We start from the raw sequence: 27,620 nt of genomic DNA on the forward strand, positions 1-27,620 counted from the left end.
AGAGTCGGATGCTCAATAAACTGTACCACCAGTGCCCCGTGTTAAGTTTTTCTTAAAATTTTATGATTACGCTTAGCTAAAAGGAACTCATTTCACTTATTCATTCTTCCAACATGTATTCAATGCATTCCACTTATCAGCCACTCTTGGGCTGCAACAAAATTACCTAAGGGGTTCAGGACTATGTTCCCTTGTATCCCCATGACAGAATTTTTGTTTAAGAAAGACATCCAGGCTTCTGGTTCAAGAAAATAGGCTGCAATTTTCATCACTCACTCTCGATCCTCTATTGAAATCATAGTAGAAGAATAAAAGAGGAGCACAAATGATTTCAATGATTTTTAGAAGACGTACAGTGGATACATGAGTGCTGAAGGATGGGAGGGGAAGTAGTAGCAGCCTCTGCAGAATCTACATGGAGCCCTGAGTGGAGGAGGGCTCATGTGTCCTCAGACCTTGGGAGCTTCTAGTACCTTCCAGAGTGGGAAAGAGGCAGCGCTGAAACAAGGGAACTCATTTGCTCTGGATGAGTCAGCCTTCCCAACCTCCAGGTCAAATATGAGATGGCTCTTCTCCAAAACAGTCAAAGAAACTGCAATATTCTGAAGTAGATTCTAGTATATATTACCTTCTCTCTCTAACTTAAAGTTCTCTGAGGTGATGTCCTCATTCATTTCCCTCGCATTTCTGGGTATATAATAGGTTCTGACAGAAAAGCTCTTTGTAAAAATAAAATGGAAAAAAAAAAAAAAAAAAAGAAAAGAAAAACTAAACTAAACTAAACTACTGCTGCCCGGGGTGGCTCAGTGGGTTAAACGTCTGCCTTTGGCTCAGGTCATGATCCCAGGGTCCCGGGATTCGAGCCCCACCTGCTTCTCTCTCTCTCCCCTTGCTCATCATGGCTCTCTCTCTCTCTCAAATAAATAAATAAATAAATAAAAATCTTTTTTAAAAAAAGAAAAAAGTAAAATAAAATTGAGTTGCTGATAAAGGGAAAAAGCTCCTAATAACTAAATATATTATCCCTTAATCTACTCAAAATAAATGGATTTACTAAATACGGAGAGAAGAAAAACCTGATGAAAGCAGACACCATAAGGTAAATGTGTTTATCCTTACACATGTGCCATCCATATTGTATTTTTAATAATAATTAATTCTGATAATCTGGTTAGTAATTAACACCTCTAAGTTACATTCTAATAACACACTTTGCATAGTAAGAGGTACTAGTATTATCCAAAGAGTAATGTCAGAACTTACATTTCTGAACTTAGCAGTCCATGAATCCATATGATCAAGAAGTTGTCTATTCATAGTCACTCTTGCCCAAACCTATTAAAAATGTTTAAAATGAACAATCAGTGAGGAAAAATCCTGCCAGAAATTAGTCATTTTCTTCCACTCTCAAAAATACGTGGAAAAATATCTGAAAAACAACTTGACAAATATTGATATTGATCTAATTAAGAGTGATAATCTTCTAACTTCCCACTTGGTTGCTATTCATGCAGACGCATTTTTAAAATTCCTTACATTGGTATGTTTAAAGAACATTCTTGCTTTTATGAACAAATAAAAATCTTATATTTGGTATTAAAATGATGAAGTTACAGACTTGAATATTCTAGCCAAGTGTATTTTATTATTTTTTTTAAGATTTATTTATTTATTTGGGGGCACAGCAGGGGAAGGGGCAAAAGGAAAGGGACAGACAGAGAAAAGCAGACTCCCGACTGAGTGTGGAGCCTGATGCCAGGCTGGATCTCAGGACTCTGAGATCACGACCTGAACCAAAATCAGGGATTGGAAACTTAACTGACTGAGCCACCCAGGCACCCCAAATCCAAGTGTATTTTATTTTTATTTATTTTTATTTTTTTAATTTTTTTTTTAAGATTTTATTTATTTATTTGACAGAGAGAAATCACAAGTAGACGGAGAGGCAGGCAGAGAGAGAGAGAGAGAGGAGGAAGCAGGCTCCCTGCTGAGCAGAGAGCCCGATGCGGGACTCGATCCCAGGAATCCCAGGCCCCTGAGATCATGACCTGAGCCGAAGGCAGCGGCCTAACCCACTGAGCCACCCAGGGGCCCCTCCAAGTGTATTTTAAAAGCAAGAGTATATAATACTATTTGTATTAGGTACAAATAGATACTTGAGATATCTTTTTATAAATAAATGCAGAAAAGTCTTTTGGGCAAGATGGTAATGTCAACTATGTGTTATAAAGAATAAAAGTGTACAATATAAATCAGCTTTAGTATGACAGGTGTTTCTCCACTATTTAATATGCACCAGATTTATGTTTCTAGCCAGTAAAAGTGAAGAATACAGGGGTGCCTGGGTGGCACAGTAGGTTAAGCATCTGCCTTTGGCTGGTCACGATCCCACCTGGGATTGAACCCCATGGCGGGCTCCCTACTGAGGGGGGAGCCTGCCTCTCTCTCTCCCTCTGCTCTTCCTCCTGCCTGTGCTCTCTCTTTCAAATAAATAAAAACTTAAAAAAAAAAAAAAAAAGTGAAGATTACAGAAAAAAAGTTCCAGAAGTAGAAGAGACTAACAATCTGCAATCAAAAATATTAATTCCCCTGGGGCAAATAATACCTTATATATTAATAAAAATAATTAATTCATTTAAAAAATATTGTCATTTTTATTTCCCACTTACCTCCTCTGCTGCTTGTTTAGAACTAAGATCAGCTTCATCTTTGTTAGCACAGGGAGCCTGAGACCTGCAGGCAAGTTGATACTGAAACTTCTTTAGAGTTTGTGCGTAATCTCCCATAGAACGATTATAGTTCCAGAAAGTGGGACTGGTGGAAGGCGAGGTAGAGTCTGGGCTCCCTACAATGATGAATTTAAAGAGCATCAGTGTGCGCTGTAGTAATTCTGACATCCAGAGTTAGCTCAAGAACGCTGGCTATCTAGGCACCTAGGCAAGGGCAACCAAGGAAGACAAAGCCCCAAGGGATTCTTCTCCTCCCTGACACTTTTCTTTAGAGAACATATTTTAGCGCCTGTGCTAAAAATTAAAAAGAACATTTACTGAGCAATATCACGTTAAGAACTCTAAGTGGTTTAAAGTGTTTATTTTTGTTGTCAAATTAAGCTTGTTTCATTCTCTAAGACTTTCAAATGATTCAGCAAGAAACAAAAGACACAATTCTTCAGTAAAGAAATAGGCTAGGGAAGTTCCCTGCTTGAATTTTTAGTGGCGCTTTCTGAATGGGACAACTGCAGTCTCCTATTAATAAACTACTCTCTGGGTCAGCAGCTAGGCTCGCTTTCCCCTGTACTACTACACTGCATTCTCTTTATAGCTCGTAATAACTCCTGTGTTGTATTAAAAGAGACTGACGATTACACTTCTAAATTTACACATTTACTCTCAGGAAATGTTAATAGTTACATATGGGGACTTAATCCTCTAGAAGCTTCTACCAGCGTACTTATCACACTTTAAGGTTATAGTTTGTCTTTCTACCAAAACAGAGTTTGATCTCCTTGAGGGCAGGAAGTATTATTTTTCCCCAGCATCCCTGTGAACTGCTGTTGTGGCTGCTGTGGAGAGTTCTGTAGGCTTTGGGAAACCTATCAGCTTGGATATCAGCCGGAGTGGGAACTGATAATGAGGATACAGGCCTAGCACAGGTAGAGCTGGCTGAGACCCTTCTACCTCTATCCCCTGTACCCAGCAAAGGGTCAGGAACCTCACGGGCCAAATTTTTAGTAGGTAAGAAAAGAAATCTGTCCACTGGCACCAGGAGGTAACAAGGAAATTTTGTCTGTCTTAGGTCATACAGGGATTTAAAAATTATTCATTTTTGTATGGGTTTAGAATACCCATTTATACTACCTGTGAAGTCCAGCAACCTCCTAGCTCAGAAATTACCTAAGTTAGTTCACGGTCAGTGATACTCCTCAGGCATTTGGCAGAGGGAAATACAAAACTGCTAGGAGGAGACAAGGCTTCTATCCAGTTTTCTCAGGATAGAAAAGCACAGATAAATAAAACCCTACTGTAGATAAGCTTACCAAAAACAAAAATACAGAAATCACAAGAGGAAACGGTTTCAGTCAAAGGAATCAACAAGACAAAAATGTTAGTATTTAATCTCTAAGAACTTTAGATAACTGAGCTATTGGACAGAGATTTTCATTTTTGTTTTTTAATTTTTTTTTTTTAAAGATTTTATTTATTTGACAGAGAGAGAGACAGCGAGAGAGAGAACACAAGCAGGGGGAGTGGGAAAGGGAGAAGCAGGCTTCCCGCTGAGCAGGGAGTCCATGGGGTTCAATCCCAGGACCCTGGGGTCATGACTTGAGCCAAAAGCAGATACTTAACAACTGAGCCACCCAGGCACCCCTGGACAGAGACTTTTAAAGAGTTATGTTGGGGCGCCTGGGTGGCTCAGTGGGTTAAGCCGCTGCCTTCGGCTCAGGTCATGATCTCAGGGTCCTGGGATCGAGTCCCACGTCGGGCTCTCTGCTTGGCGGGGAGCCTGCTTCCCTTCCTCTCTCTCTGCCTGCCTCTCTGTCTACTTGTGATCTATCTCTGTCAAATAAATAAATCTTTAAAAAAAAAAAAAAAAAAAGAGTTATGTTTAAAATGATTGAGATAGGAAAAAGAATGGAAAACATAAGAACAAAACCAAGATACTCTAAAACAAATCATGCCTATTTGAAAGAGAAACAAGTAAAACCTTAAAAACTGGGGTGGGGGGGGGAGAAAAAGAAAACACCCACAATAAATTAAAAAACTCAATGAGTTAAACAGCAAGTCAGACACCACTTAGGGAAGATAGAACCAACGGTCAGTGCAGTCAGGCTAAGACCAACCAACTGTGGGGTAAGCGGTAAAACAGAAGCAAGCCAAATTACTAAATGTGGAAGAAATGGAAGTTTTAGGAAGTCTCCTTTGCAACTACCACTGCATTAACTCATTTCAGAGAGGACCATCAACAGATGCTAAAACCACTCAGTGAAAGGCTACTGGGAAACAGGATTCACAAGTCTCAAAGTATCACACAGATTATTTACTAGTAATAATAATACTAATTTACTTACTAATAATATAATAATACTAATTTATTTACTACTACTAATAATACTAACTATAGATTATTTACTAATTATAAAAGGGAAAGCCAAGGCAGCCATCATCTTGACCAAGTGATCCAATTTAATCTTACCAATAAAGGGACAAAATGGTATCATGTGTTTCCTGATATGGTATGTTGAAAGGAGCATAGCACTACCTATGTTGTATTCTTACAAAAAAACTGTATTTAAACTGATTCTAATCTTATCTAATAATGAAAAATGACCACACAAATCCAAATCTGAAAAACAACTAGGCTGACCTCTTCAAACGTAAACGTCATGATCCTGCATCAGTTAAAAAAAAAAAAAAGCTACAAAGGCCATTAAGGCCATTACTCGGTCAATTTGAAGAAATGTGAGTATGAATAATACTAGTATGATAATTATATTGTAGTTAGAAGGGAAAATGTTCATGTTCTTAGGAGATGTGTGTGAACTAATGAAGGATGGAGGGGCTAGTCAGCCAAAAAATGTGTGAGAAAAAGCAAAAACGAGTGCCTGGTTTCTTACTATTGGAGAAAGGAATTACGAATATGAAAAGGGAGGAGGCTGGAATCAACCCTGTATAGTTGGGACTGGAATTCGGAGGCAGTAGTATGAGCTCATGGTTTTTAATATATAGAGATGGACAGATACAGAAATACAAATAGGTGTGTGTGTACACATATTCCTAGCTGTCTGTTGAGAGGACCTAGAGGAGAGATGTCCCATCAACAGTGGTATATCCAGTGCCCGGACACTAATTTCTAAATATCATTCTCCCCTTGGAGAAACAGACGGACTCCATAGCCACTTAACCAGGGAAAGTACAAGAGGAGCCTGAAATATCTTTTAGTGCTAGAAAGTAAAACAAAACAACAACAAACAAACAAAACAGAAGCCAGAGGATCCCACCAGTGAAATCTGAGACCATCTAACCACCAAAATAAATGACATTACTGGGGAGAAGAAAAAGCTCTATCTCACAACAACAGAATGCCAACAAATAAATATGAAAGGTGGCTGCACGTCAATATAAACACACTTAATACCACAGAATTATACACTTAAGAATGGTTAAAATGGTAAATATTATGCATATTTTGTCATAAAAGATGTTTAAAAAATGTAAAAGGAAATAAGAGAAGGAATGACGGAATTAGAAAGCCTCTATGAGAACCAACATAGTAAAAATCAATTTTTTTTTTTAAGATTTTATTTATTTATTTGACAGAGAGAAATCACAAGTAGTCGGAGAGGCAGGCAGAGAGAGAGAGGGAAGCAGGCTCCCTGCTGAGCAGAGAGCCCAATGCGGGACTCGATCCCAGGACCCTGAGATCATGACCTGGGCAGAAAGCAGTGGCTTAACCCACTGAGCCACCAAGGCGCCCGTAAAAATCAATTTTTAAAAAAATTTATTTATTTGACAGAGATCACAAGTAGGCAGAGAGAGAGAGAAGGAAGCAGGCTCCCTGCTGAGCAGAGAGTCCAATGCGGGGCTTGATCCCAGGACCCTGGGATCATGACCTGAGCCAAAGGCAGAGGCTTTAACCCACTGAGCCACCCAGGCAGCTCGTAAAAATCAATTTTGAAAAGAAACTTAAAAGAATATTAAAGCTGGGGCGCCTGGGTGGCTCAGTGGGTTAAAGCCCCTGCCTTCAGCTCGGGTCATGGTCTCAGGGTTCTGGGATCGAGCCCCATGTTGGGCTCTCTGTTCGGCGGGGAGCCTGCTTTCTCCTCTCTCTCTGCCTGCCCCTCTGCCTATTTGTGATCTCTGTCTGTCAAATAAATAGATGAAATATTAAAAAAAAAAAAAAAAGGGTTGTTAAAGCTAAGTCAAGGGGCGCCTGGGTAGCTCAGTCAGTTAAGTGTCTGCTTTCCGCTCAGGTCATGATCTCAGGATCCTGGGATTGAGCTCTGCATCGGGCTCCCTGCTTGGCAGGGAGCCTGCTTCTCCCTCTTCCTCCACCTGTTCCTCCACTTTGGCTCTCTCCCCAAAATAAATAAATCTTAAAAGAAAAAAAAAAAAAAAGCTAAGTCAAATATGATGAGGAAGAGGACATTTATACAGCCTCAAAGTAGCTCCTCACAAAATACTATTTATAAATTAATTTATACAAAATACTAAATTACCTAAAACCTACAGATAATGGGTCAGAAGTATAGGGATGGACATAAATATACCAAGCAAACACTAACCATAAGAAAATTAGTAGAGCAGTGTTAATATAAGAGAAAATAGAAGGCAAAAAACCTAAGAGATAAAGATAAAAGGAATAATTGGCCATAATGATATCAACAATCCTTAATTTATATGCACTTAGCATCATTTCCTACACATTTAGCAAATTTGACCGAATTACGAGGAGACATTTAATGGAAGACAATCAGTGGGAACTGTTAATGGACTTTCTTACTAACTAATAGATCAAGTGGATGAAGATTAATAAGATAAAGATTTAAGAACACCTTCAAGAAGTCTGGTTCAATGAACAAACATGGGGTCCAGTATTTAGAGACTATGCATTCTTTTCAATATACCAAGAACCCTTTATAAAAAGTGATCACACAGGAAGCCTAAATGCAAGTCTTAAGAAATACCAAAGAACTGACAGGGTACAGTTCAAAATCTCTAGCCGTAGCACAATTCCCTTAGGGGAAAAATAAAAGATAACCAAGCCTTCATTTTGTATGTTGGAAATGAAAAGCAACACCAATCACTAACAATACTTCTAAGCAATAATAACCACCCTTCTAAATAACTCCAAAGGATCAAAGAAGAAATAAAAGTGGAACCCAGAAAATATCTCAGTAAGACCAAGATACGTCAATGGAACAACCTAGGTTGTTCTTTGCATGGCATTATACTCTATAATTTACAGTAAACTTGAAATATTTCAAAATTTAACAAGAAGAAAAAGCATGCATCAACAAATAACAAGATAATATTGATTTGTTTCTTTGACATTCCTGGCACTTTCAGGCAAAATTAAATTAAAAATCAATGGAGAGATTTCAAGTGACACAAAGAGCCATGGTCCAATAACTGACTTCCTCATTGTGGCCATGCTTTAGCACCTAATGTGCTTTCTGTGAAAGTTCCTGAGGGGAAAAAATCATTACTTGGCTCAATAACCTAATTTGGTTTCAAATAATTGACTTTGTTATAATCAAATCTACCCCAAACAGATTAAGATTTGCTAACATTGTTTCCCAAAGTAAACTAAAAGACAAGTTTAAAAATGTTCTGAAAAACAGCAGCACTTCTGGAGTAAATCCATTCTCTCTCCACCACGCCAATCTTCTCAAGGACCAAAAGGAAACAACTATCACTTCAATAAGCGGTGCTAAGCACTGATTAAAAAACAACTGATAGCCTCAACTTTTAAATAGAAAGTATAACTTATATGAAAAAGCTTTCAATCTTAATGTAGATGAAAGGTTCAAGATTTCTTGGTTCAGCTATATTTTACTTTTTAAGTTTGGTAAGCTTAATTCTAACTATACAAAATATAAAAACAAAATGTATTTCTCTCCTAGGCTATCAAGGTATATTGGTAAAAAAGAAACATTTATGGGGGCGCCTGGGTGGCTCAGTGGGTTAAAGCCTCTGCCTTCGGCTCAGGTCATGGTCCCGGGGTCCTGGGATCAAGCCCCGCCTCGGGCTCTCTGCTCAGCAGGGAGCCTGCTTCTTCCTCTCTCTCTGCCTGCCTCTCTGCCTACTTGTGATCTCTGTCTGTCAAATAAATAAATAAAATCTAAAAAAAAAAAAAAAAAACCATTTATGGAGAGGTATCAAAATACTGAAATAATGAGTTAAGGGTAACATTAAGTAACACCAAATATATGTACATTAGGTCTAACTAAAAATATACATACGTACCCAGCTTAACTCTATGCTGTTTCTCTTCTTCACTTCTAAGAAAAGTATCCAAAGTTCGTAAGTCTGTCATGTAGTCTTCTTTGTCAGTAGGGGAATTATAGACAGTGGGTGAAGACCGGTAGCGAGATCTCAATCCACTGCTCTCCACTGGTCCAACAGTAGTAGGGTATGGAGAAGAAGGAGAGGGACTATAGCTTGCCAACTACACAAAATAAAAGAACTTCTTCTTTACTGAAATTTATTTGTTTTGGTTTTTGACTTTCAAAAAGTCACACACCAATTAGAATGGCCAAAATCCAGAACCATGACAACACCAAACGTTGATGAGGATGTGGAGCAACTGGAACCCTCATTCACTGCTGGCGTGAATGCAAAATGTATACATAGCCACTCCGGAAGGCAGCTGGCGGTTTCTTACAGAACTAAACTACACTCAGCACATGATCTAGCAATTGTGCTCCTTGGTATCTACCCAAAGGAGTTGAAAACTTATGTCTACACAAAAACCTGCATACCGACATTTACAGCAGCTTTATTTGTAATTGCCAAAACCTGGAACCAATGAAGGCATCCTTCAGTAGAGAATGGGTACATAAATGGTGATACAGCTGGACAAAGGAGTATTATTCAGCATTTAAACGAAATGAGCTATGGGGCACCTTGGTGGTTCAGCATCTGACTCTGGATTTCGGCTCAGATCATGATCTCAGGGTCTTGAGATCAAGTTCCACAGAGCCAAGTCAGGTCCAGGCTGGGCGTGGAGCCTTCTTAAGATTCTCTCTGTCCAGGGGGCGCCTGGGTGGCTCAGTGGGTTAAAGCCTCTGCCTTCGGCTCAGGTCATGATCCCAGAGTCCTGGGATGGAGCCCCACGTCGGGCTCTCTGCTCTGTGGGGAGCCTGCTTCCTCCTCTCTCTCTCTCTGCCTGCCTCTCTGCCTACTTGTGATCTCTGTCAAATAAATAAATAAAATCTTTAAAAAAAAAAAAAGATTCTCTCTGTCCCTCACCCTCTTCCCTTCACTACCCACTCCACCCCCAACTCGCAGACGAGCATTCTCACTTAAAAAAAAAAAACAACAAAAAAAAAACAAAACAAGAGGGAAACCTGGGTGGCTCAGTGGGTTAAGCCTCTGCCTTCAGCCCAGGTCGTGATCTCAGGATCCTGGGATCGAGCCCCACATCGGGCTCTCTGCTCAGTGGAGAGCCTGCTTCCCCCTCTCTCTCTGCCTGTCTCTCTGCCTACTTGTGATCTCTCTCTGTGTCAAATAAATAAATAAAATCTGTTTAAAAAAAAAAAAGAAAAGAAAAGAAAGATGTGACCTATCAAGCCATGAGAGGGACATGGAGGAAACTTAAATGCACATAACTAACTAAAAGAAGCCAATCTGAAACGCTACACACTCTAAGGTTCCAATTATATGATATTCTGGAAAAGGAAAACTATGGACAGAGTAAAAAGATCAGTAGTTGCCAAGGACCAGGGAGGATGGATAGGGCACAAAGGATTTTTAGGGCAGTGAAATTACCCTGTTATGATACCATACAATAATGGTGCATACATGTCACTATATATTTGTCTAAATCCACAGAATGCATACCACCAAGAGTAAGCCCTAAAGTAAACTATGGCCTCTGGGTGATAATGATGTACCAATATAGGTTCATCAACTGTAACAAATGTACCACTCTGGTGGGGGATTTTGATGGCTGGGGGGAGGCTATGCTTGTGTGGGGGCAAAAGGTATACAACATGTCTCTGTACCTTCCTCTCAGTTCTGCTACAAACCCTAAAACTATTCTAAAAAATAAAGTTTTTAAAAGAAGCAATATATGTATGTTTTAAAAAATGGAGAGTTTGAAGAAAGTAAGTCATACTTTTAACTCCACAACCTAGAGATAATATAATCCCCTTTCATATTTTATGTTCAAATCTTTAAATGTACCCAGATAAATCAATGCATTATTGCTTTTACATTATTGAGATAATACTGTTTAGTTTTATTACCTGTTTATTAATTTTTATTTTTTAAAGTTTCACTTACTTTAGGATAAATAAGATGTGGTATATACATACAATGGAATACTACGCAGCCATCAAAAGAAATGAAATCTTGCCATTTGTGACGACGTGGATGGAACTAGAGGGTATTATGCTGAATGAAATAAGTCAATCAGAGAAAGACAATTATCACATGATCTCCCTGATATGAGGAAGTTGAGAGGCAATGTGGGGGGTTTGGGGGACAGGAAAGGAAAAAAATGATATAAGATGGGATCGGGAGGGAGAAAAACCATGAGATCTTAATCTCACAAAACAAATTGAGAGTTGCGGGGGGGGGGGTGGGTAGGGAGAGGGTGGTTGGGTTATGGACATTGGGGAAGGTATGTGCTATGGTGAGTGAAATGTGTAAACCCGGTGCTTCACAGACCTGTACCCCTGGGGATAATAATACATTAATGTTAATAAAAAAATTAAAATAAAAAAAGATTTATTTATTTACTTTAGAGATGGAGACGAACATGTGAGCATGTGCATTGGTGGGGGTGATCAGAGGAAGAGGGACAGCGAGTAATCTCAAGCAGACTCCCTGTTGAGTGTGGAGCCAGAGGGCTCTATGTCACAACCTTGAGCTCACCACCCAAGCAGAAACTGATTGAACCACACAGGTGTCCCCTCATTGTTGTTTTAAAAATTAACCAATGATTTTCCTATAAATATTCTTACTGGCTATATAATATCTCATTGTACAAATATACTATTTCATTCTCTTATTCTAGACATTTGAACTGTCTACAATTTTTGGCCACCGTAAATAATGTTATGATTAACATCTTTGTACATAAATCTTTTCTTAATTTCTGAGGATGTTCTTCAGGAGATCCCAAGAATTGAAATGACTGTATCAAACCATATGAACATTTAAATGCATGTTTGTATTGTATTAAATGAAAATGTTATACTAAATACAATTCAGAAGAAACTGATAGGAGGACATATTTTGATATATATCCATCAGCATTACTTCTTTTAAAATGTTTATTTGATATAGAAGAATTTTTAAAAATTTACATTTAACTTGTATTTTTCCTCATACTTATGTAGTTAAACACTTTAAAAATAATTACTGGTCACTGTATTATCTATTTTATCAACTATCTACTCCACTACATTGATAATTATTTTTATTGGGGTTTCATTATCAATTTATATAATCTTGTCAAAAAGCAAGGATTAAAAAATCTTTTAGTTTAATAATGTTTGAAAACAGAAATGTTAATCCTCTTCCACACTTATGGGGGTGGAGCCTATTAAAAAAAAATCCTCACATATGCTATATTTGAGCTATATAAACCATAATGGGCTAATAAACCATTGACTGGTTTATTCTTACTCAAGGGGCATATTTTATGCATACTATATATTACCTTATTTTATCCTCTCAATAATAGGTAAATATTACTACTGTACTAATTTTGGATATGAGAGGTTAGGTAACTCACTCAAGATCCTACCAGGATTTCAATCCAATTTTCTGACTATAGAATTTACGCTTTTAACATGTTTTACTGGATCAGAATTAGCTGTCCATACACTATAGAACGTGGGTAACTACTGAAAACGGGTACAGGTATGTCTGAAAACTTTCATAATCAAAAGTTTAAAAGTAACTTGTTTCTTGAAAATTTAAAAGAACTCAACAGCAAAATTTCAGGCTCTAATATATTCTGCAAGTATACTTGATTAAAGTTTAAAATTTTTCTTCCCTATTTATTTAGGTTTTCTACTTAGTCAATCTTGGCATTTTCTCCCTAGAAAAATAATTATTCTATTTCATTAACTTTTCCAAGGTATTAGTTTGTATTCAACAAATACTTATACGGCATCTATATTCCCTACACTGGGCTAAGAAAACACAGATGAATAAAAACACACCATCTTGTACTTGAGGTTACAGTCTAGTAGAAAAAGATAAACAATGTTACAAACTTTATGTAAAGAGCTATTTAGCACAGATTAGTAATAGTTTCTAAGAAATAAAAATAACTTACTTATTCAAGAGTAAGCCATGGTATTTCCATTAGAGGAGTATTAAGTAGCCATTAAACAGAAATTATGTTTGGATGGTAAGAATATGAGTGATTTTTCTTTTCTTATGAAAATGAAAGCTATTTTTACAAGTCATATTTACCTACGGGTTGTGAGTTATCACTATATTTACAATTCTTCATAATATTTAACGTGTACAAGATGTTCTAAATTCTATTACTTGCCAAAATTATTATCATGTACCCAGCTGTATGGAATTTCATAACAAATAAATATTATGTAAAGAATGAGGGCAGTGTGTTTTCATTTCCAGACATTCCTCATTTAACTAGCAGCTACAGAGATGTCTAGAGTCTAAATTGTGGGAGCATCTGAAAATGTGACTACCCCACCCCTGCCCTTTAAATGATTTAAAAGATTTTATTTATTTATTTTACAGAGAGCGAGCACAAGCAGGGGGAGAGGGAGAAGCTGAGTCCCAATGGAGCAGGGAGCCCCATCTGGGGCTTGATCCCAGGACCCTGGGATGACACCTAAGCCAAAGGCAGACACTTAACTGAGCTACTCAGGTACCCCTGATTTTTTTAAAGTAATCTCCACATACCACATGGGGCTTGCACACACAACTGCAAGATTAAGAGCTGCACGCTCTACTGAGTCAGCCAGGTGCCCCTGACCATCTCTTTAACGCTCCTTCTATGTTCTCACACTTCAGGCAGGAGTCATAATTTCAAATTTGTCAATTTTGCTTCTATCAAGTCCAAAAATGAGAACTATATCCCACTTAACTGTGGGAGTTGGAATGAAGGATTCTATTCATCCCCTTTGGAGAGGGGTGTCCATCCTCAAGAGTTCAACTACACAACTCCTCTTAGCTTAGGAGGTAATCCAACATGATGAAAGCATTAAAATCTTATTTATTTTTAGATTTTATTTATTTATTTGTGTGAGAGAAAGTGAGTGAGAGAGGGCACCCACAAGCAGAGGAAGCGGCAGGCAGAGGGAGAAGCAGGCTTCCCACCAAGAAAGAAGCAGGAGGCAGGACTCGATCCCAGGACCCTGGGATCAGGACCTGAGTCGGAGGCTGACACTTAACGCACTGAGCCACCCAGGTGTCACAGAAAGCATTAAAATTTTATAAGGATATACAAACGTTTCACATAAATAAGCAAAGAAAGAGGCAAACATGAATTTAAATGTAATTTAAAGTAAAACGTTACCATAGTCTCAACTGGTTTGAAAAACCCAGTAGAAAGATCCTAGATGGTGACCCTCAACCCATTATCTTTACAAAAGCTAGTATTTTTTCTTTCATCTTCGGGTGTAGTATAAAGAACTTCTGACTAGGTATCAGGCTCTGGGTTCTGTTCTTGGCTCTTAAACAGGCCATCTGGGCAAGAAAATTACCCACTGTTCCTCAGTTCCCTCAGTGAGAAAATGAGTTTTGACTCATTTGCTGATTTTCAAGGTAGCTCCCCATTCTACAATAACGTGGCCAAGAGAAAGGATTCGTTACCTTATTATAACCACCGATGGGAGAGTAAGTCACTCCAGGGCTATAGGAACCACTGCCCCCTGATGACAGACCTTGCAGCTGGGGGCTATATCCAGTTATACAGCTGGTGGTGAACTTGGGGCTGGTACTGGGTGAACGAGATGGGCTATAACTCAACACACTCTGACCCTGAATTGAAGGAGAAGGTGGAGAGGGAGGGATTTGGGTTGCTGCCAGATCATGTGGAGGAGTAGTCTGTACAACTAGAAGGAAGGAAAGAAGAAATAAATAAAAAATGAGTGAATTAAAGATGTGTGTGCATGTGTAAATAAAATTTCTATAAGAACAGATTTAATGAATTGAATCTTTTCAGACTGATTTGGTTGTTAAGTTACATAACATATTATTATCTAAGGACAGAAAGTAGTTGCTTACCATTTCCAAAGATTTCAAAGTAAGAGATTAGCTTCAATGCAACAAGAGTCATTTAATTTTAATTGTAATTAAACAACGGAACAAACTTTCTTGAGGCTGTTGAATATTATTTCCATTCAGTTTATACAAATAGGAATGATAATCATTGGTCTTAAGACAATTTATTATAGACTTGCTTAATATAGTTGAGCCAGATGGCCTTAGAAGTCCCTTCCAGCTCAGTCTATAAAAAGGGCAAATTAAATTGAGAAAGATTTATTGCCAACCTTTCCCCACCTTTGCAAAAGATATAAAACACTTACCAGCTGTTTTCAACCCTAAAAGTGTTTGCTGTCCAGGGCTAACCACCAGACTTGTTGGTGCCACAGTGTACTTGAAATATCTCCAAAAATCAAATAAGGCGTTTAGGCTAAAGAGGGAGGCAAGGGCAAGCTCTGGAAGAGAACAGTATGTTATATTTTCTAAAAGGGAGGCAGAACATTTAAAGTGGGGGGGGGGGGGGACAAAACTCTTCAAACTTCAGCAAGTCAACAAAAAAAATTGAAAACCATCTTCCTACTCCTCATAATAGTTACCATTTAATGAATGTATACTTTATACAATGTTTATTATATAAATGTTTATTATAGGACATTTACTAGTGAATTTCAAAATATTATTGGGCACCTGGCTGGCCCATTTAGTGGAGCATGTGACTCGATCTCAGAGTTGCGAGTTCAAGCCCCACACTGCATATAGAGATTACCTAAAAATAAAAAAATCTTACCAAAAAATAATCACTAATCCTTACAACCTTGTACAATAAATATTTTGACCTTCATTTGACTACAGAAGTCAAGTGACTTTTGGAAGAACACACAGCCAGTTATTCATGATTACACCTCAGATACGCAGATGCCAAAACTTGCTTATCTCTTTGCCACCTAACACCACCTCCCTAACACAGACTTCATGTTAATGTCTGGGTTAGACTATGGAATTCACTTGAATGGCCATTAAGACTCTTCAAATCCCGGGACTACCAAAGAGCAGAGAGAAGCAGACAGAGGAAGTAATAAGTAAACTGAGGAAGGCATCAATGGAATAGAAATCTGGTTGTTCTTGAAAGGAGCAGTGGTAGGGAAGTAGGGAAGGCATTTCAGAGAGAACAAATCACCATCACCAAACATTGTTTTTCATCGCAGAACTCCAAGGATTACCTAGAATTGTACTGTTTAATTTGTTCCCCCTACTAGAACGTTCCTTCCATGAGGGCAGGGACCTTGTTCCCTTCCTACTGTATCCCCAGTTCTTGGAATATAGTACACACTCGAATATTTATGGAATACAGGGACGAATACTAAGTTGAACTGAACATGAATGCAGTTTTTCATCAGTAGTAAATCTAAATCACCATAAAAATGAATTACTTACCAATATACCAGAGGGGCCAGTATGTCACATTGTAATACGAACTAATCAATTTTCCAGTCCTGAAAAAATTAGAAAGGCTTTTCAAAGTCTTAAAAAAAAAACATCAAAAACAACAAAGAGAACACCCAAAATCAAAACACCAAAACCTGTGGAACCGACCATTAGCCTCTTCAAGTTTCACTTTTTTTGGCTAATTAACTTACATTTCAGTGTATATCATTCCAGCCATAGATACATTTAGGAGTCCCCAGGCTAAAACCACTTTCTTAGCTTCTGTTTCTTTTCTCATCTTGATGGTTCTGTCAATAAGGGAAGCACTAGGATTTGTCTCCCTTTGCATCTATTCGAAAATAAAAAGCACCGGAATTAGTGAAAAGAAACCACTTTTCCATTGAAGAAACTTGTGTCCTTTAGAACAGTAACTAAAAACTGCACGTTTTCTTTATGTTTAAAATGTCTTTCCAGTATTTTCTACATTTTACTATTATTATATGAAAAGGGAACGATAAATTGTAAGTTTATTGGTACCATATTGTAATCAACAGAGAACTGGTTGGTCACTTCAGAGAATACTTGCAATGAATAAAAATGTCTTATTTTGTATTTGAAGGATGGTGATTATATTCACAATTATTCTGTACTGTGCTTTTCAAGGACGTTACAAGGACTAGCCCAAAGGCTAATTTAAGAAACTCAAAATACCAAGCTTTGGGAGAAAATACTCCATTATTAGCTAAAGCCATGAAAGGTTCTCCTAACATCTTCACGCAGAAACCATTAACTGCCTACCATCGTGAACAACTGTCTGCACTCGGCCTGTCGCACGCCAGGGACTCCTGTTTTGTGTTGCTGATTAAGTTTAAGAATTTAAGTTTTTTAAGGGTGAACACTCGTGGTGTGAAGGGAATGAGAGCGACTGGGGAGTGTGCAGTTCGGGCCCACGTGGGATTTATATTTCCTCTGTTTCGCTAGGCCTCATCTCAGACAAACATAAGACTCTTCCATCCATGGAGTCCAGAGCAGCACCCTCCCGCCTCCCAGCCCGCGAGTCCAAACTTCCCAGTCCCCAGAGATTCCCTCCCTGGGTCTCCCAGCACAAACTTTAGCAACCCCTATGACTTCTTTCGTCCTTCCACTACAGGTGATGGGACGCCTGGACACACTCCCCTTTGGCTGAACCCTCGCCGGATCCACAGTCACCGAAACCCCACCGCCCGCGTGGACTCCGCAGCCAGGAAGCACAAAGATGACCCCAAAAACGCACCATATTCTTCGGCCGGAAGCCGGGGACTCGCGCCACACCCTACTGCACATGCGCGAAGCCAAGCGCGAAGGCGAAAGCAACCGACTTGCAGGACCTCAGTTACCGGAAGAATGAACCTTCTCGCGAGAAGGGGTGGGGGAGCGGAAGAACGAGAGCTAGGCGCGTTACCAGGGAAACAGCGATAGTGTTTGTGGCTCTCTTCTGTGGGGAGAAAGCTGAGCAGCACAAATTCAGACCAAGTTCTGAACCCGCAGTAAAAAGTAATAACTGTAGCAAGCTGAATTTCTATATATTAATATAATTTTAGCTTCCTTAGAGTATTTATGGATAAAAAATATGCTTACATTTTTAAGCCGATTTTATTACGCAGGGTAGCTAGTTGTAGGGTAGAGTATGTGGTAACGTGTCCAGACACCCATCAGCGACGACAGAGCATTTCTCACAAAAACAAGTGTTCTGACCCGATGTAAATTCTTAAATATCCTTGTAATAAGGGTGCAGCAGTAGGAAGAAATCCCCAAATCTGTTAAAGTTGCTAGTGGTTTTGAGGTTGAAAAAAAATCCAGTTGTTACTTTGATTGCTTATTCTTCGGAAGAACTTATAATCCTGAGGAAAAGCTTCAGGGAGTTCACTTTGGTTTTATTTAACAAATACAAACGCCTACAATGTGCCACAGAGCTACGCGTGGGGATGTAAAAGTGGAGTTCCCTGGTCAGTGTCTGGAGGTCAGCCAGCAGGTGCAATAGAGGTGGGGCCCCTGGCAGGCTCCTAGTGAGCTTCCTGGAGGAGGTGATGCAGGCCTAAAGCACAGGGCCAACAGCCACCATGAGCTGAGAGTGGGGACCTGCCTTTGGGGATGTGGAGAAATGTTACCCTAATGAAAACATCACGTCTTTTCACAATAAGCTAGTGGATTGTTACATCATGTACGTGTCAATGACCAAAATTTTTCCTAAGATGCACCTAAGGTCAAATAGAAGAAAATTAAGATTCTTTATGGTATTGCATATTAATGGAATCTGCAGGTATGCTATGCTCTTAAAGATCTAACAGATTTTTTTTTTTAAGATTTTATTTATTCATTTGACGGACAGAGATCACAAGTAGGCAGAGAGGCAGGCAGAGAGAGAGGAAGGGAAGCAGGCTCCCTCTTGAGCAGGGAGCCTGATGGGACTCAGGGCTCACTCCCTGGACCCCGAGATCATGACCGAGCAGAAGGCAGAGGCTTTAACACACTGAGCCACCCAGGCACCCTAACAGATTTTTTTAAACTGTGGTTTTAATAATTTCTAGACTGCCGTAGTAGCAATGATGTTTTGCTCTAGTTTTAGATTCAGAGATGAACTTACTCAAAAATTATTCAAAGTGAAGGGACCCAACGTACAGTCAAAATTAGAATACCAGGTTCCTCCCTCATATCTCTTTCTTAAGAAATTGTTTACATTTAATGTCATTTACAACAGACATATCTTTTTTTTTTTTTTTCTCTTTAAGTGGGCTCCACACTTAGCATGGAGCCCAAGCTGGGTCTGAACTCACAACCCCGAGATCAAAATACCCGAGCTGAGACAAGGAAGTTTAACAGACTGAGTCACCCAGGCACCCCTACAACAGACACATCTTTATTTCCTCTCTCTCTCTTTTTTTTTTTTTAAGATTTTTATTTATTTATTTATTTGATAGACAGAGAGAGATCACAAGTAGGCAGAAGGCAGGCAGAGAGAGAGGGGGAAGCAGGCTCCCCGCTGAGCAGAGAGCCCGATGTGGGGCTCGATCCCAGGACCTGAGCTGAAGGCGGAGGCTTAAACCACTGAGCCACCCAGGCATCCCTTTATTTCCTCTCTTAATGTCCTTAAATTATTGTGCATTTATTGAGGCTTAAAAAGAAACACTACTATATATAGTGCTTTGCTATATAACTGGCCTTATGTATTAGTTTGCAAGGGTTACCATAAAAAAAAATATCATGGACTGGATGGCTTGAACAACAAAAATGTATTTTTTTCACAGTTTTGCAGGTGAGGAGTCCAAGACCAAGGCACCAGCAAAACTGGATTCTCCTGAGATCTCTTTCCTTGGCTTGAAGATGGCCACCTTCTGTGTCCTCTCTCTGTGCCCACACATACATGGGGTCTCTCTTTCTCTTATAAGGACATCAGTCATCTGGATTAGGGCCCTATCTTTATGACCTCTTTAACCTTAATTATCTCTTTAAAGACCTTATCTCCAGTTATTGTGAAATTGGGGATTATTCATTTAACATATAATTTGGGGGGAACATAATTCAGTCTATAATATGTTAGGTGTGTGCATGTCAATTTACAGTGATATGATTCATACAGAGACTGAAAAAAATAGATACCTCAGCAATTTAGATTTTACAGGCATTAAAATTTAAAGAAAATACAGTATGTACAAGTTTCAGGAAAATAAAAAAAATTAAGGTAGCATGGACCCTATTGATGTATGGGGAAAATACCGTAACTCTCATAGAAATAATTTAGATAAATCTTCCAAAAAGTTAGAAATCCAAGAAGTGTTTGTCAGTTCCTGTCACAGTTACTGAAGCGTATGTCACAATAGGTTGCCAAGGAAATTGTCATACACATGGAGTGAAGTACTTCCCAGTCATCTTCATTCCTTTGAGCATGCTTTCTTTTCAAAGCAAGAAGCCATCATGGGAGACCTTTTTTCCTTATTTTGGGAGGTGGATCCTCCCCCCATACCTTTAAGTTTTACCATTCCAAGTCAGGAATATGAATGCCGGAAGGATGACTCTTGCGGGACAATAGGGAGCTTCCTGCTTTGGTATTTTGTCATTATATTGGTCCTGATGTTCCTCTCTCGGGCTTCTGTCTGGGTAGGATATCCTATTTCATTTAAAATAATATGTTTACTGTATCATAGGGGATTTTCCATAAAATAAATTCACTTTACTTCGGTCAAGCTACTTTTTAGAAGTTTGTTTTCTAGTTTTAAAAATAATGCAATCTCTTTCTAGAGCATCCAAGAATACAGAAAGGATGAGGAAGAAAATCAAACTACTGTAATCCTATTTCCTAGAGAGAGCCCTTGTTAATATTTTGGAGTAATAGTCTGATTTTGTTTTTTATTTTTCTCTATCTCAATATATTTCTCTCAATCTCTCTTTGATATTACATGGTTGGTAGTGTAGACATTTTCATATCCTTTTTAAAAACTTAATATTGTCACATTTCCTCAAATCATATTCACACAGCAGCACTCTTAATGGCTGCGTAATTTTGTCTTGTGGTTGTACCAAAACAAATCTGCAATTTGGAGACATTTAAGTTGTTTGCAGTTTGTCCATAGTCTGTGAAATGCTGGGATAAACTTCCCTACTGGTAAATGACCTCCAAATTCCTTTTGTAGCCATGTAATTCTAATCAAAGATACAAAAGTTGTCATATTTATAGAATACATGTTGTAGGATTTGGGAGATTTGAGAATGAGGCAATGTCCTCTCCTGAAAGATAAGATGCAGAACTAAACTAAACTAAACAGAACAAAAGTTGAAGGAGCAGGAGGCTGGCCCCCACCCGAAACTTGTTTGTATCTGTCTATAAAAATCCTGCACCAACCCAGCTCTGGACCTCTCGGCGTTACCGGCAACGAGCGGCGCAGAGGTCCAGGTTCGAACCTGCAATAAACGACCCTTGCTGATTGGCTTTGACTCACGTCTCTGGTGGTCTTTTAAGGTGGGGGTAATATTCAATTGGCATTTCAAAGTCACCGCTTCAGACTGCCTACTAGCAAAAGAAAATACCATCCTCTTAGGAAGGGGGTAGCCCAGGTTTTCAGGACTGTGTATCTCTAACGTATTATGAGTAAGCAAGCTCTTATAAATTGCTGACATGGTGTCCTTGCTGGCCATTAATACCAGGCTGATGATTAATCAGACCACCATCATTTGGCATTACAGTCAGTGCCCTGGGCTGGCAATGGTCAGCTAGACTGAGTGCTGCATCAGCTCTAGATGGAGAGGAGGAGGTTTGTTATGTCTATGCCAGCTGAATTCCATTATAATAATCAAAGATTCTTCCCCTCACTACCTCTTCCTCCTAAGAAGAAGTTTCATCTAAAGTCTAAATACTTCTTAAAGTAGATACTTTGCCAAAAGGAGATTTAGAATAGTGATCCCTTATATGTGTCCTAGACTCCCTAGCTAAGTATATTGAATTTGTCTGGTTTGGCCAGAAAAGCTACTTTAGAAAATTAACAAAAAATTGAAATTGATTCCTGGCAATTTCATCATGAAGACTACTTAAGAGATCTAAGTTATTCTTTTGCTCCTTTGCTTGTATCAGCTCTTTGGAATCACAGAGTCTGAGCTTCAAGGACCTAAGAGAGCAGGCAGTCCAGCCTCCTTTTTGTAGACAAATAAGATACCAGTATCTCTGCTTTTTTTTTTTTTTTAATTGATAAGGCCCAAGGAAATTAAGTGACTTGTCCAATGTTACACAAGTGGTTAAGTGTTGGAGGAGAAATAGACCTAGGTTTCCTGCCATGTAGTTCATTTGCTTCAAAGCATAGCTGAAATGTTGAATTAAATCTATTCAGTGCTGATTAAAACCTTAATTATCTTAGAGGTTTCGTCTTTCACTTTGTACCCCCATGGCAGTTACAATGGGTTGAACTGCTGCTTGTGAAGGGTCCCAGATTTGAAATCTGAGAACCATATGAGAGCTAGTCAAGGAGGATGGAATTTTTCTTTCACTTTGAACTTCATTTTCTCAGCTAAACTATGGGCCTTTATTTACAAACCTTGAAGTAATGGTAAAAGCGTGATGGAAATGTGGTGGTAATTATCCTCAAACGTGAAGCCTGCTGATTTCCTCTGGATTTGCCACTACTTACGATGCATTTACCCTTTTGCTTTCAGAGACTATAAATACTATATTTAGTTTGTGTATTTGTTTAGTGTTTATTCAGACTGTTAGTGCTGGTATTTTTCCAAACAATACTGGTCCAAGTTTCTCATTTTGTATGTGTGGAAACTGAGCTTTAGGGAGGTGTTAAGTGAACTGCTAAAATTGCAGGGCTGTTCTATGGCTGAAAAGCAGAGCCATAGCCTACATCTCCTCTCCTCAGGGCAGGCCCTGCTGATGTTTTCACTCACTGAATCGCACACAGATAGTTAAGAAAGTGCTTTTGGTAACCAGAGTTCATGTGATTCCACTTAACTTGATGCAAAATCTTTTGATTTTGGGATTCTGTTTTGATTTGACATCAAGTCAAATATGGAAGCTTTCTGTAAAAATGATGTAAACCTAATAAATATTTTTAAACATTTCTCCCTGTCCATTATAAAAGTATGTGTTATAGAAAATGTGGAAATTATAAGAAAGTGCAAAAAATGAGGAAAAAAAAACTACTCCAGATTACTTGGAAATAACCAACTACCATGAACAAAATTTTAGGTGTATGAACTTCTAATCATTTAATAATTATCTCTCTTTATATTAAATTTAAAATAAGCATCCCCCCACCAATCATTGTGAAAAGAGAGATATCTCAAAAGAGGATTCCACTCTTAAATTTTTCAGAGAATGTTTGCAGTAACCCAATGCAGAGAGGGATCTCATTAAAGATACTTGCCTGCTGTTATAGAGATCAGATATTAAGAAAGGAATGGGCCAAGGATCCTGGATTGTAGCTATGAATATCCAGGTATGGCATTTTCAACCCCAAGGAAGTTTGACTTTCTACGAAAATTCATTGTTTTCCCCAAATGTAGACAACCTGAAAAATCAGAAAGAAAAGTATCACTGTTTCACTCACAAACATTGCTAACACTTGTGTACATTGTTTAAAGTCTTTTCATGTTTTTAGCCTTCTTGTGATTGTACTACATATTCAAATTTGTATCTTTTTTTTTTTTAAAGATTTTATTTATTTATTTGACAGACAGGTAGGCAGAGAGGCAGGTAGAGACAGAGAGAGGAGGAAGCAGGCCCCCCGCCGAGCAGAGAGCCTGATACAGGGCTCAATCCCAGGACCCTGAGATCATGACCTGAGCCGAAGGCAGAGATTTAACTGAGCCACCAAGGCACCCCTACAAATTTGTATCTTGATTTTTAACATAGTACAACATGTATTTCCTCATGTCAAGACATGCTTTTCTTTTTTTTTTTTTTTAAAGATTTTATTTATTTGACAGAGAGAAATCACAAGTAGATGGAGAGGCAGGCAGAGAGAGAGAGAGGGAAGCAGGCTCCCTGCTGAGCAGAGAACCCGATGCGGGACTCCATCCCAGGACCCTGAGATCATGAGCTGAGCCGAAGGCAGCGGCTTAACCCACTGAGCCACCCAGGCGCCCAAGACATGCTTTTCTTATAATAATTTTACAACTATATATTATGATTGTCCATAATTTAACCATGGTCTACCTTTGAATTTTATATTATTCTGATTACACTGTGATTATTTTGTACATAAATTTTTGTCTCTTTGAGGGGTTATTTCCTGGTGATAGATTCCTAGTAAGAATTATTACGTGTCAAAAGTGTTATGAGTATTTCTAAAGTCTTGATACATTCTGAAAGAGTTGTTTTATATTTATATTTTAGCGAAATCATGTTCAGCATAAAAAATGGGACACTAATCTGAACAATGGGACAAATTTATTTATGGAGTATTGGGCTAGGGTATTTGAGGAACTATTCAAAGAAATCCATTTCTTTTCTGTTGCCAAATCCATAGACAATGTTATGGTTGCATTTTAGAGGAAAGTTTCGGAAGGACTTGGGAGATAGTGGTTTATGAACTCTGGTAAAGATCTTCAAGGATTACAAAAAAGGTGACCTGATAAAGTCTTTACAAAGTAATGTAAAATGAATCCCAGTACTATCAAATCTGTTTTTAAATGATATTTCTTTACAATGTGAGTACAGGAAAACTTTACAACCCATAGATCTTCATCAGTATTATTTTCTCTCAAGTCTTTGTTCCATTTGGCTTGGTTCAAAACTTTTTGGCAGACTCTGCTATCAAAGCATGGTCTTCCAGTGGGCAGCAGATGAGATGATCACTCTAATAGGAACTCCATAAGAATTTATTGAATTGTACTGAATGCTTAAAATTAGACATTGCCCAAGAGTCTAGGGCAACAGTGTTCTATGGACTTGAAAAACAGCCAACTGAGACTGCTATTACTGACCTGTATTTCTGAAACAGATGTCGGAGAAGAAAAAGGATGAAGACAGTGGGACCAGCACCTCAGTCAGTAAAGGTGAGAGCTGGTACATATTTGGTATTGAACTATGACGAGAGAAATATGTGCTGAGTGTGGAAAGCAAACAACTGAGCGTGGTTATAGGCCTCTCCAGACCTGTGGTGGTCCCCGTGGATGGGCCTCTTGCTTTAGCACAGGACAGCTTAGCTGCTTCAGTAGAGCTTCTAGAGGCCATAAATTACTAGTACGTAGAGTTCAAGTTCTCTTTTCATTCCTCAAGCATTCTCCCTGCATATAGTTTGCCTTTCATACAACTTTATTGTTAGTGTTGCTATAGGACTATGAGCTTTATATGACATTTTTAAAAAGATTTTACTTATTTATTTGACAGACAGAGATCATAAGTAGGCAGACAGACAGGCAGAGAGATAAGGGGAAGCAGGCTTCATGCTGAGTAGAAAGCCCAATGCCGGGCTTGATCCCAGGACCCTGGGATTGTGACCTGAGCTGAAGGCAGAGGCTTTAACTCACTGAGCCACCCAGGCGCCCCGCATGGTTTTTTGTTTTTTTTTAAATGTTGCTGATATAAAGGATGTATATCACACAATTTACAAGTAACAAGATATATAATACACTTTATGGTAATAGACTGCCAATTTGACAAAGCACTTCCCAAGATTTCTGCCAGACCCTTGCATCCTAAGCCAACCGACAGCTGCATGGGTGAACAAGTGTAGTCCTATATGAATGTTATGTTTCTTTTAAGTTAAGGAGTAAGATGAAGGAAGCAGGAAGATGTATGTTGTAACTTAACTTGGTTGTCAATGATATGACTTCTTTCCTGAATTGGATAATAATTTTAGAATACTCTGGAAGGATATTTCCTCGTTTTGGGGTGCGATTCACAATGTAGTAGCTAAAGGATGACACTTCTAAATGTAATCTACGTTAGTAACATGTTCTTTTCCACTTTAAGCCGAGACAATCAACAAAATCATAAACAAGACCTGATTTTTAGTGCTCGTTGCTTCCCACCCCCGCCCCCCCCCCCGCCCACACTGATTGCAAATTACCAACATGATGTTACTGAAGTGGAGTTGGGAAGAGATGCATGGTAGCACACCATTACATAGGATTTCCAATATCCAGATACCACAGACATAAATAGCTTCAAGAGCTATTTCTTAATAAAATCTAGTAAAATAATTAGGAACTGATTAGCTTAGAATATTTATTACATTCATGTGTAATAAATGGATTTAATGGTATGTTTGTATCATTTAATTTTGACTAATAGGCTGTGTTTTAACAACCATCTCACAGAATTCCTGTAAGTTTAACCCTCTGTTCTTGTGAGCTTGCTGGTAGAAGACAACTCCAGCACAGCACTGTGTAAAGAAAAGACCTTTTTTAGTTTCTTGCTACCCAAATCACATGCACATACATACTTGACTCTTTAAGACTTCAAGGCAAGGGGAAAACGTGTCCTCCTCTGGAAAAGCTTGGTGACCTTTCCCTTGATCTTATATGAGGGGTCCACAAGGCTTCAAAAACAATGTGTCAAGCATCTATTTGACCCCTCTGGTCTTTAGAGGACTTGGTATCATACTGGAAAAGGCAGGCAGTTGCCAACGCTTGCAAATGAGCCGAGACAAGTGGTGCCTTGCCAAATGGTAACCGAGAGAGAGTCCATACATGCCATAGGCTTCCTTACGTAATACGAAGTTGCAGTAACCAATGATATGCCTAACATCTTGATTTGTTTCATTGGTTGTTAGCAAGCAAAGACACTTCCTATAAGCGGCAAAGCAAAGATGGTGACTGGGATTCTTTACAAATGATGAAAAAACCCAAGCAGAGCCAACTCACTCCTGTAACTGACTCAGAAGTGGCTTTGGTCAATGCCTATCTTGAACAAAGACGAGCCAAGCGCCATTCTCAGTTCAGCCAGGTGAATCAGATCCAACACGATAGTGATACTACTGAGTGTGACAGTGAAGAATCAAACTCGGGAGCCTCCTCATGGAAGGAGAGTGAAAGTGAACACCATCCATCACCAGCTAGTATTAAGAAGAGAAAACTAGCTCAGAGGCCAAGGAATGTGGGAAGTTGCCAAATCAGGGAAAGGCCCTGCCTCCACTGCAAAGCCATGAGAACCAATGAATGGTTGACCCGCCACTTCCTTCAAAGTACTTCAGTAACCCACATGAAGGGAGATAATCAAGAGGAAAATTGTGTACCTGACATTAATACAAAATTCAGTAAATTTTGAATTTTATCAAGTCCTTACCTTACTTGCAGCCAGATTAAAGAGACAAATGAAACATAAAAAAAAAAAAATCACCAGAGCTCTAGGTGCAGAGGCTTTTACAATAAAGTCGCTCTACTAACAACAAAAACATATTGAAACCCAAGAGGTAAAATTTCAGATAATCCTTTATCCAAAAACAGGCCTGTGAATTTGTTTATGGCACCATTGGAACATCAAAGACCTGCTGCTACTATGATTTTTTAATTCAAAAGAGCACAAGACATATTTTATGCCTTGAGTGTATGTATTTTGTTTATGTCTGTAATACAAATAAGGACACTCTTTGAAAATATATTTGTGTTCAGAAACCATTTAAATTTATTTGTATGTTTTGATTGACTGACTGAATTAGGTGACATTGGTTGGCATGGAAGGGACCGTATTCTCTAGGTCCTTATTTTCAGGCGACTCTACCTGAGCTGTGTTGTTGCACATGTGTCAGCTACAGTTGGTGAGAGAGAAGAACTCGAGAACCTGGAAAAAGACCTGATTCC

The 27,620-nt window shown here is 38.8% G+C and overlaps 2 protein-coding genes across 4 annotated transcripts in view; one reads left to right on the forward strand and one right to left on the reverse strand.

Moving 5' to 3' along the window:
* TMEM209 (transmembrane protein 209) overlaps positions 1-18,140 on the reverse strand; it is a 32,711-nt gene extending 14,571 nt beyond the window's left edge. Inside the window, exons 1-8 of one of the 3 annotated variants that reach the window (XM_045062989.1) lie at positions 17,964-18,140; positions 16,559-16,695; positions 16,356-16,414; positions 15,245-15,376; positions 14,529-14,770; positions 8,967-9,168; positions 2,670-2,845; positions 1,264-1,335 (exon numbers count right to left, since the gene is read on the reverse strand). In XM_045062989.1, the coding sequence (XP_044918924.1) occupies positions 1,264-1,335; positions 2,670-2,845; positions 8,967-9,168; positions 14,529-14,770; positions 15,245-15,376; positions 16,356-16,414; positions 16,559-16,695 (1,020 nt within the window). In that variant the 5' untranslated portion in view covers positions 17,964-18,140. The other 2 variants (XM_045062987.1, XM_045062988.1) reach the window with 2 other exon arrangements.
* Positions 18,141-20,199: 2,059 nt separating this feature from the next.
* On the forward strand, positions 20,200-27,431 carry SSMEM1 (serine rich single-pass membrane protein 1). The gene is made up of 3 exons (XM_004741760.3): positions 20,200-20,480; positions 24,818-24,872; positions 26,594-27,431. The coding sequence occupies exons 1-3, from the start codon at positions 20,298-20,300 to the stop codon at positions 27,085-27,087; spliced, it is 732 nt and encodes a 243-aa protein (XP_004741817.1). The 5' UTR covers positions 20,200-20,297; the 3' UTR covers positions 27,088-27,431.
* The last annotated feature ends 189 nt before the right edge of the window (positions 27,432-27,620 follow it).

Source organism: Mustela putorius, unplaced genomic scaffold (genome assembly GCF_011764305.1).
Source record: "Mustela putorius furo isolate JIRA1106 unplaced genomic scaffold, ASM1176430v1.1 tig00003845_pilon_pilon_pilon, whole genome shotgun sequence".
Taxonomy (NCBI): Eukaryota; Metazoa; Chordata; class Mammalia; order Carnivora; family Mustelidae; genus Mustela; species Mustela putorius.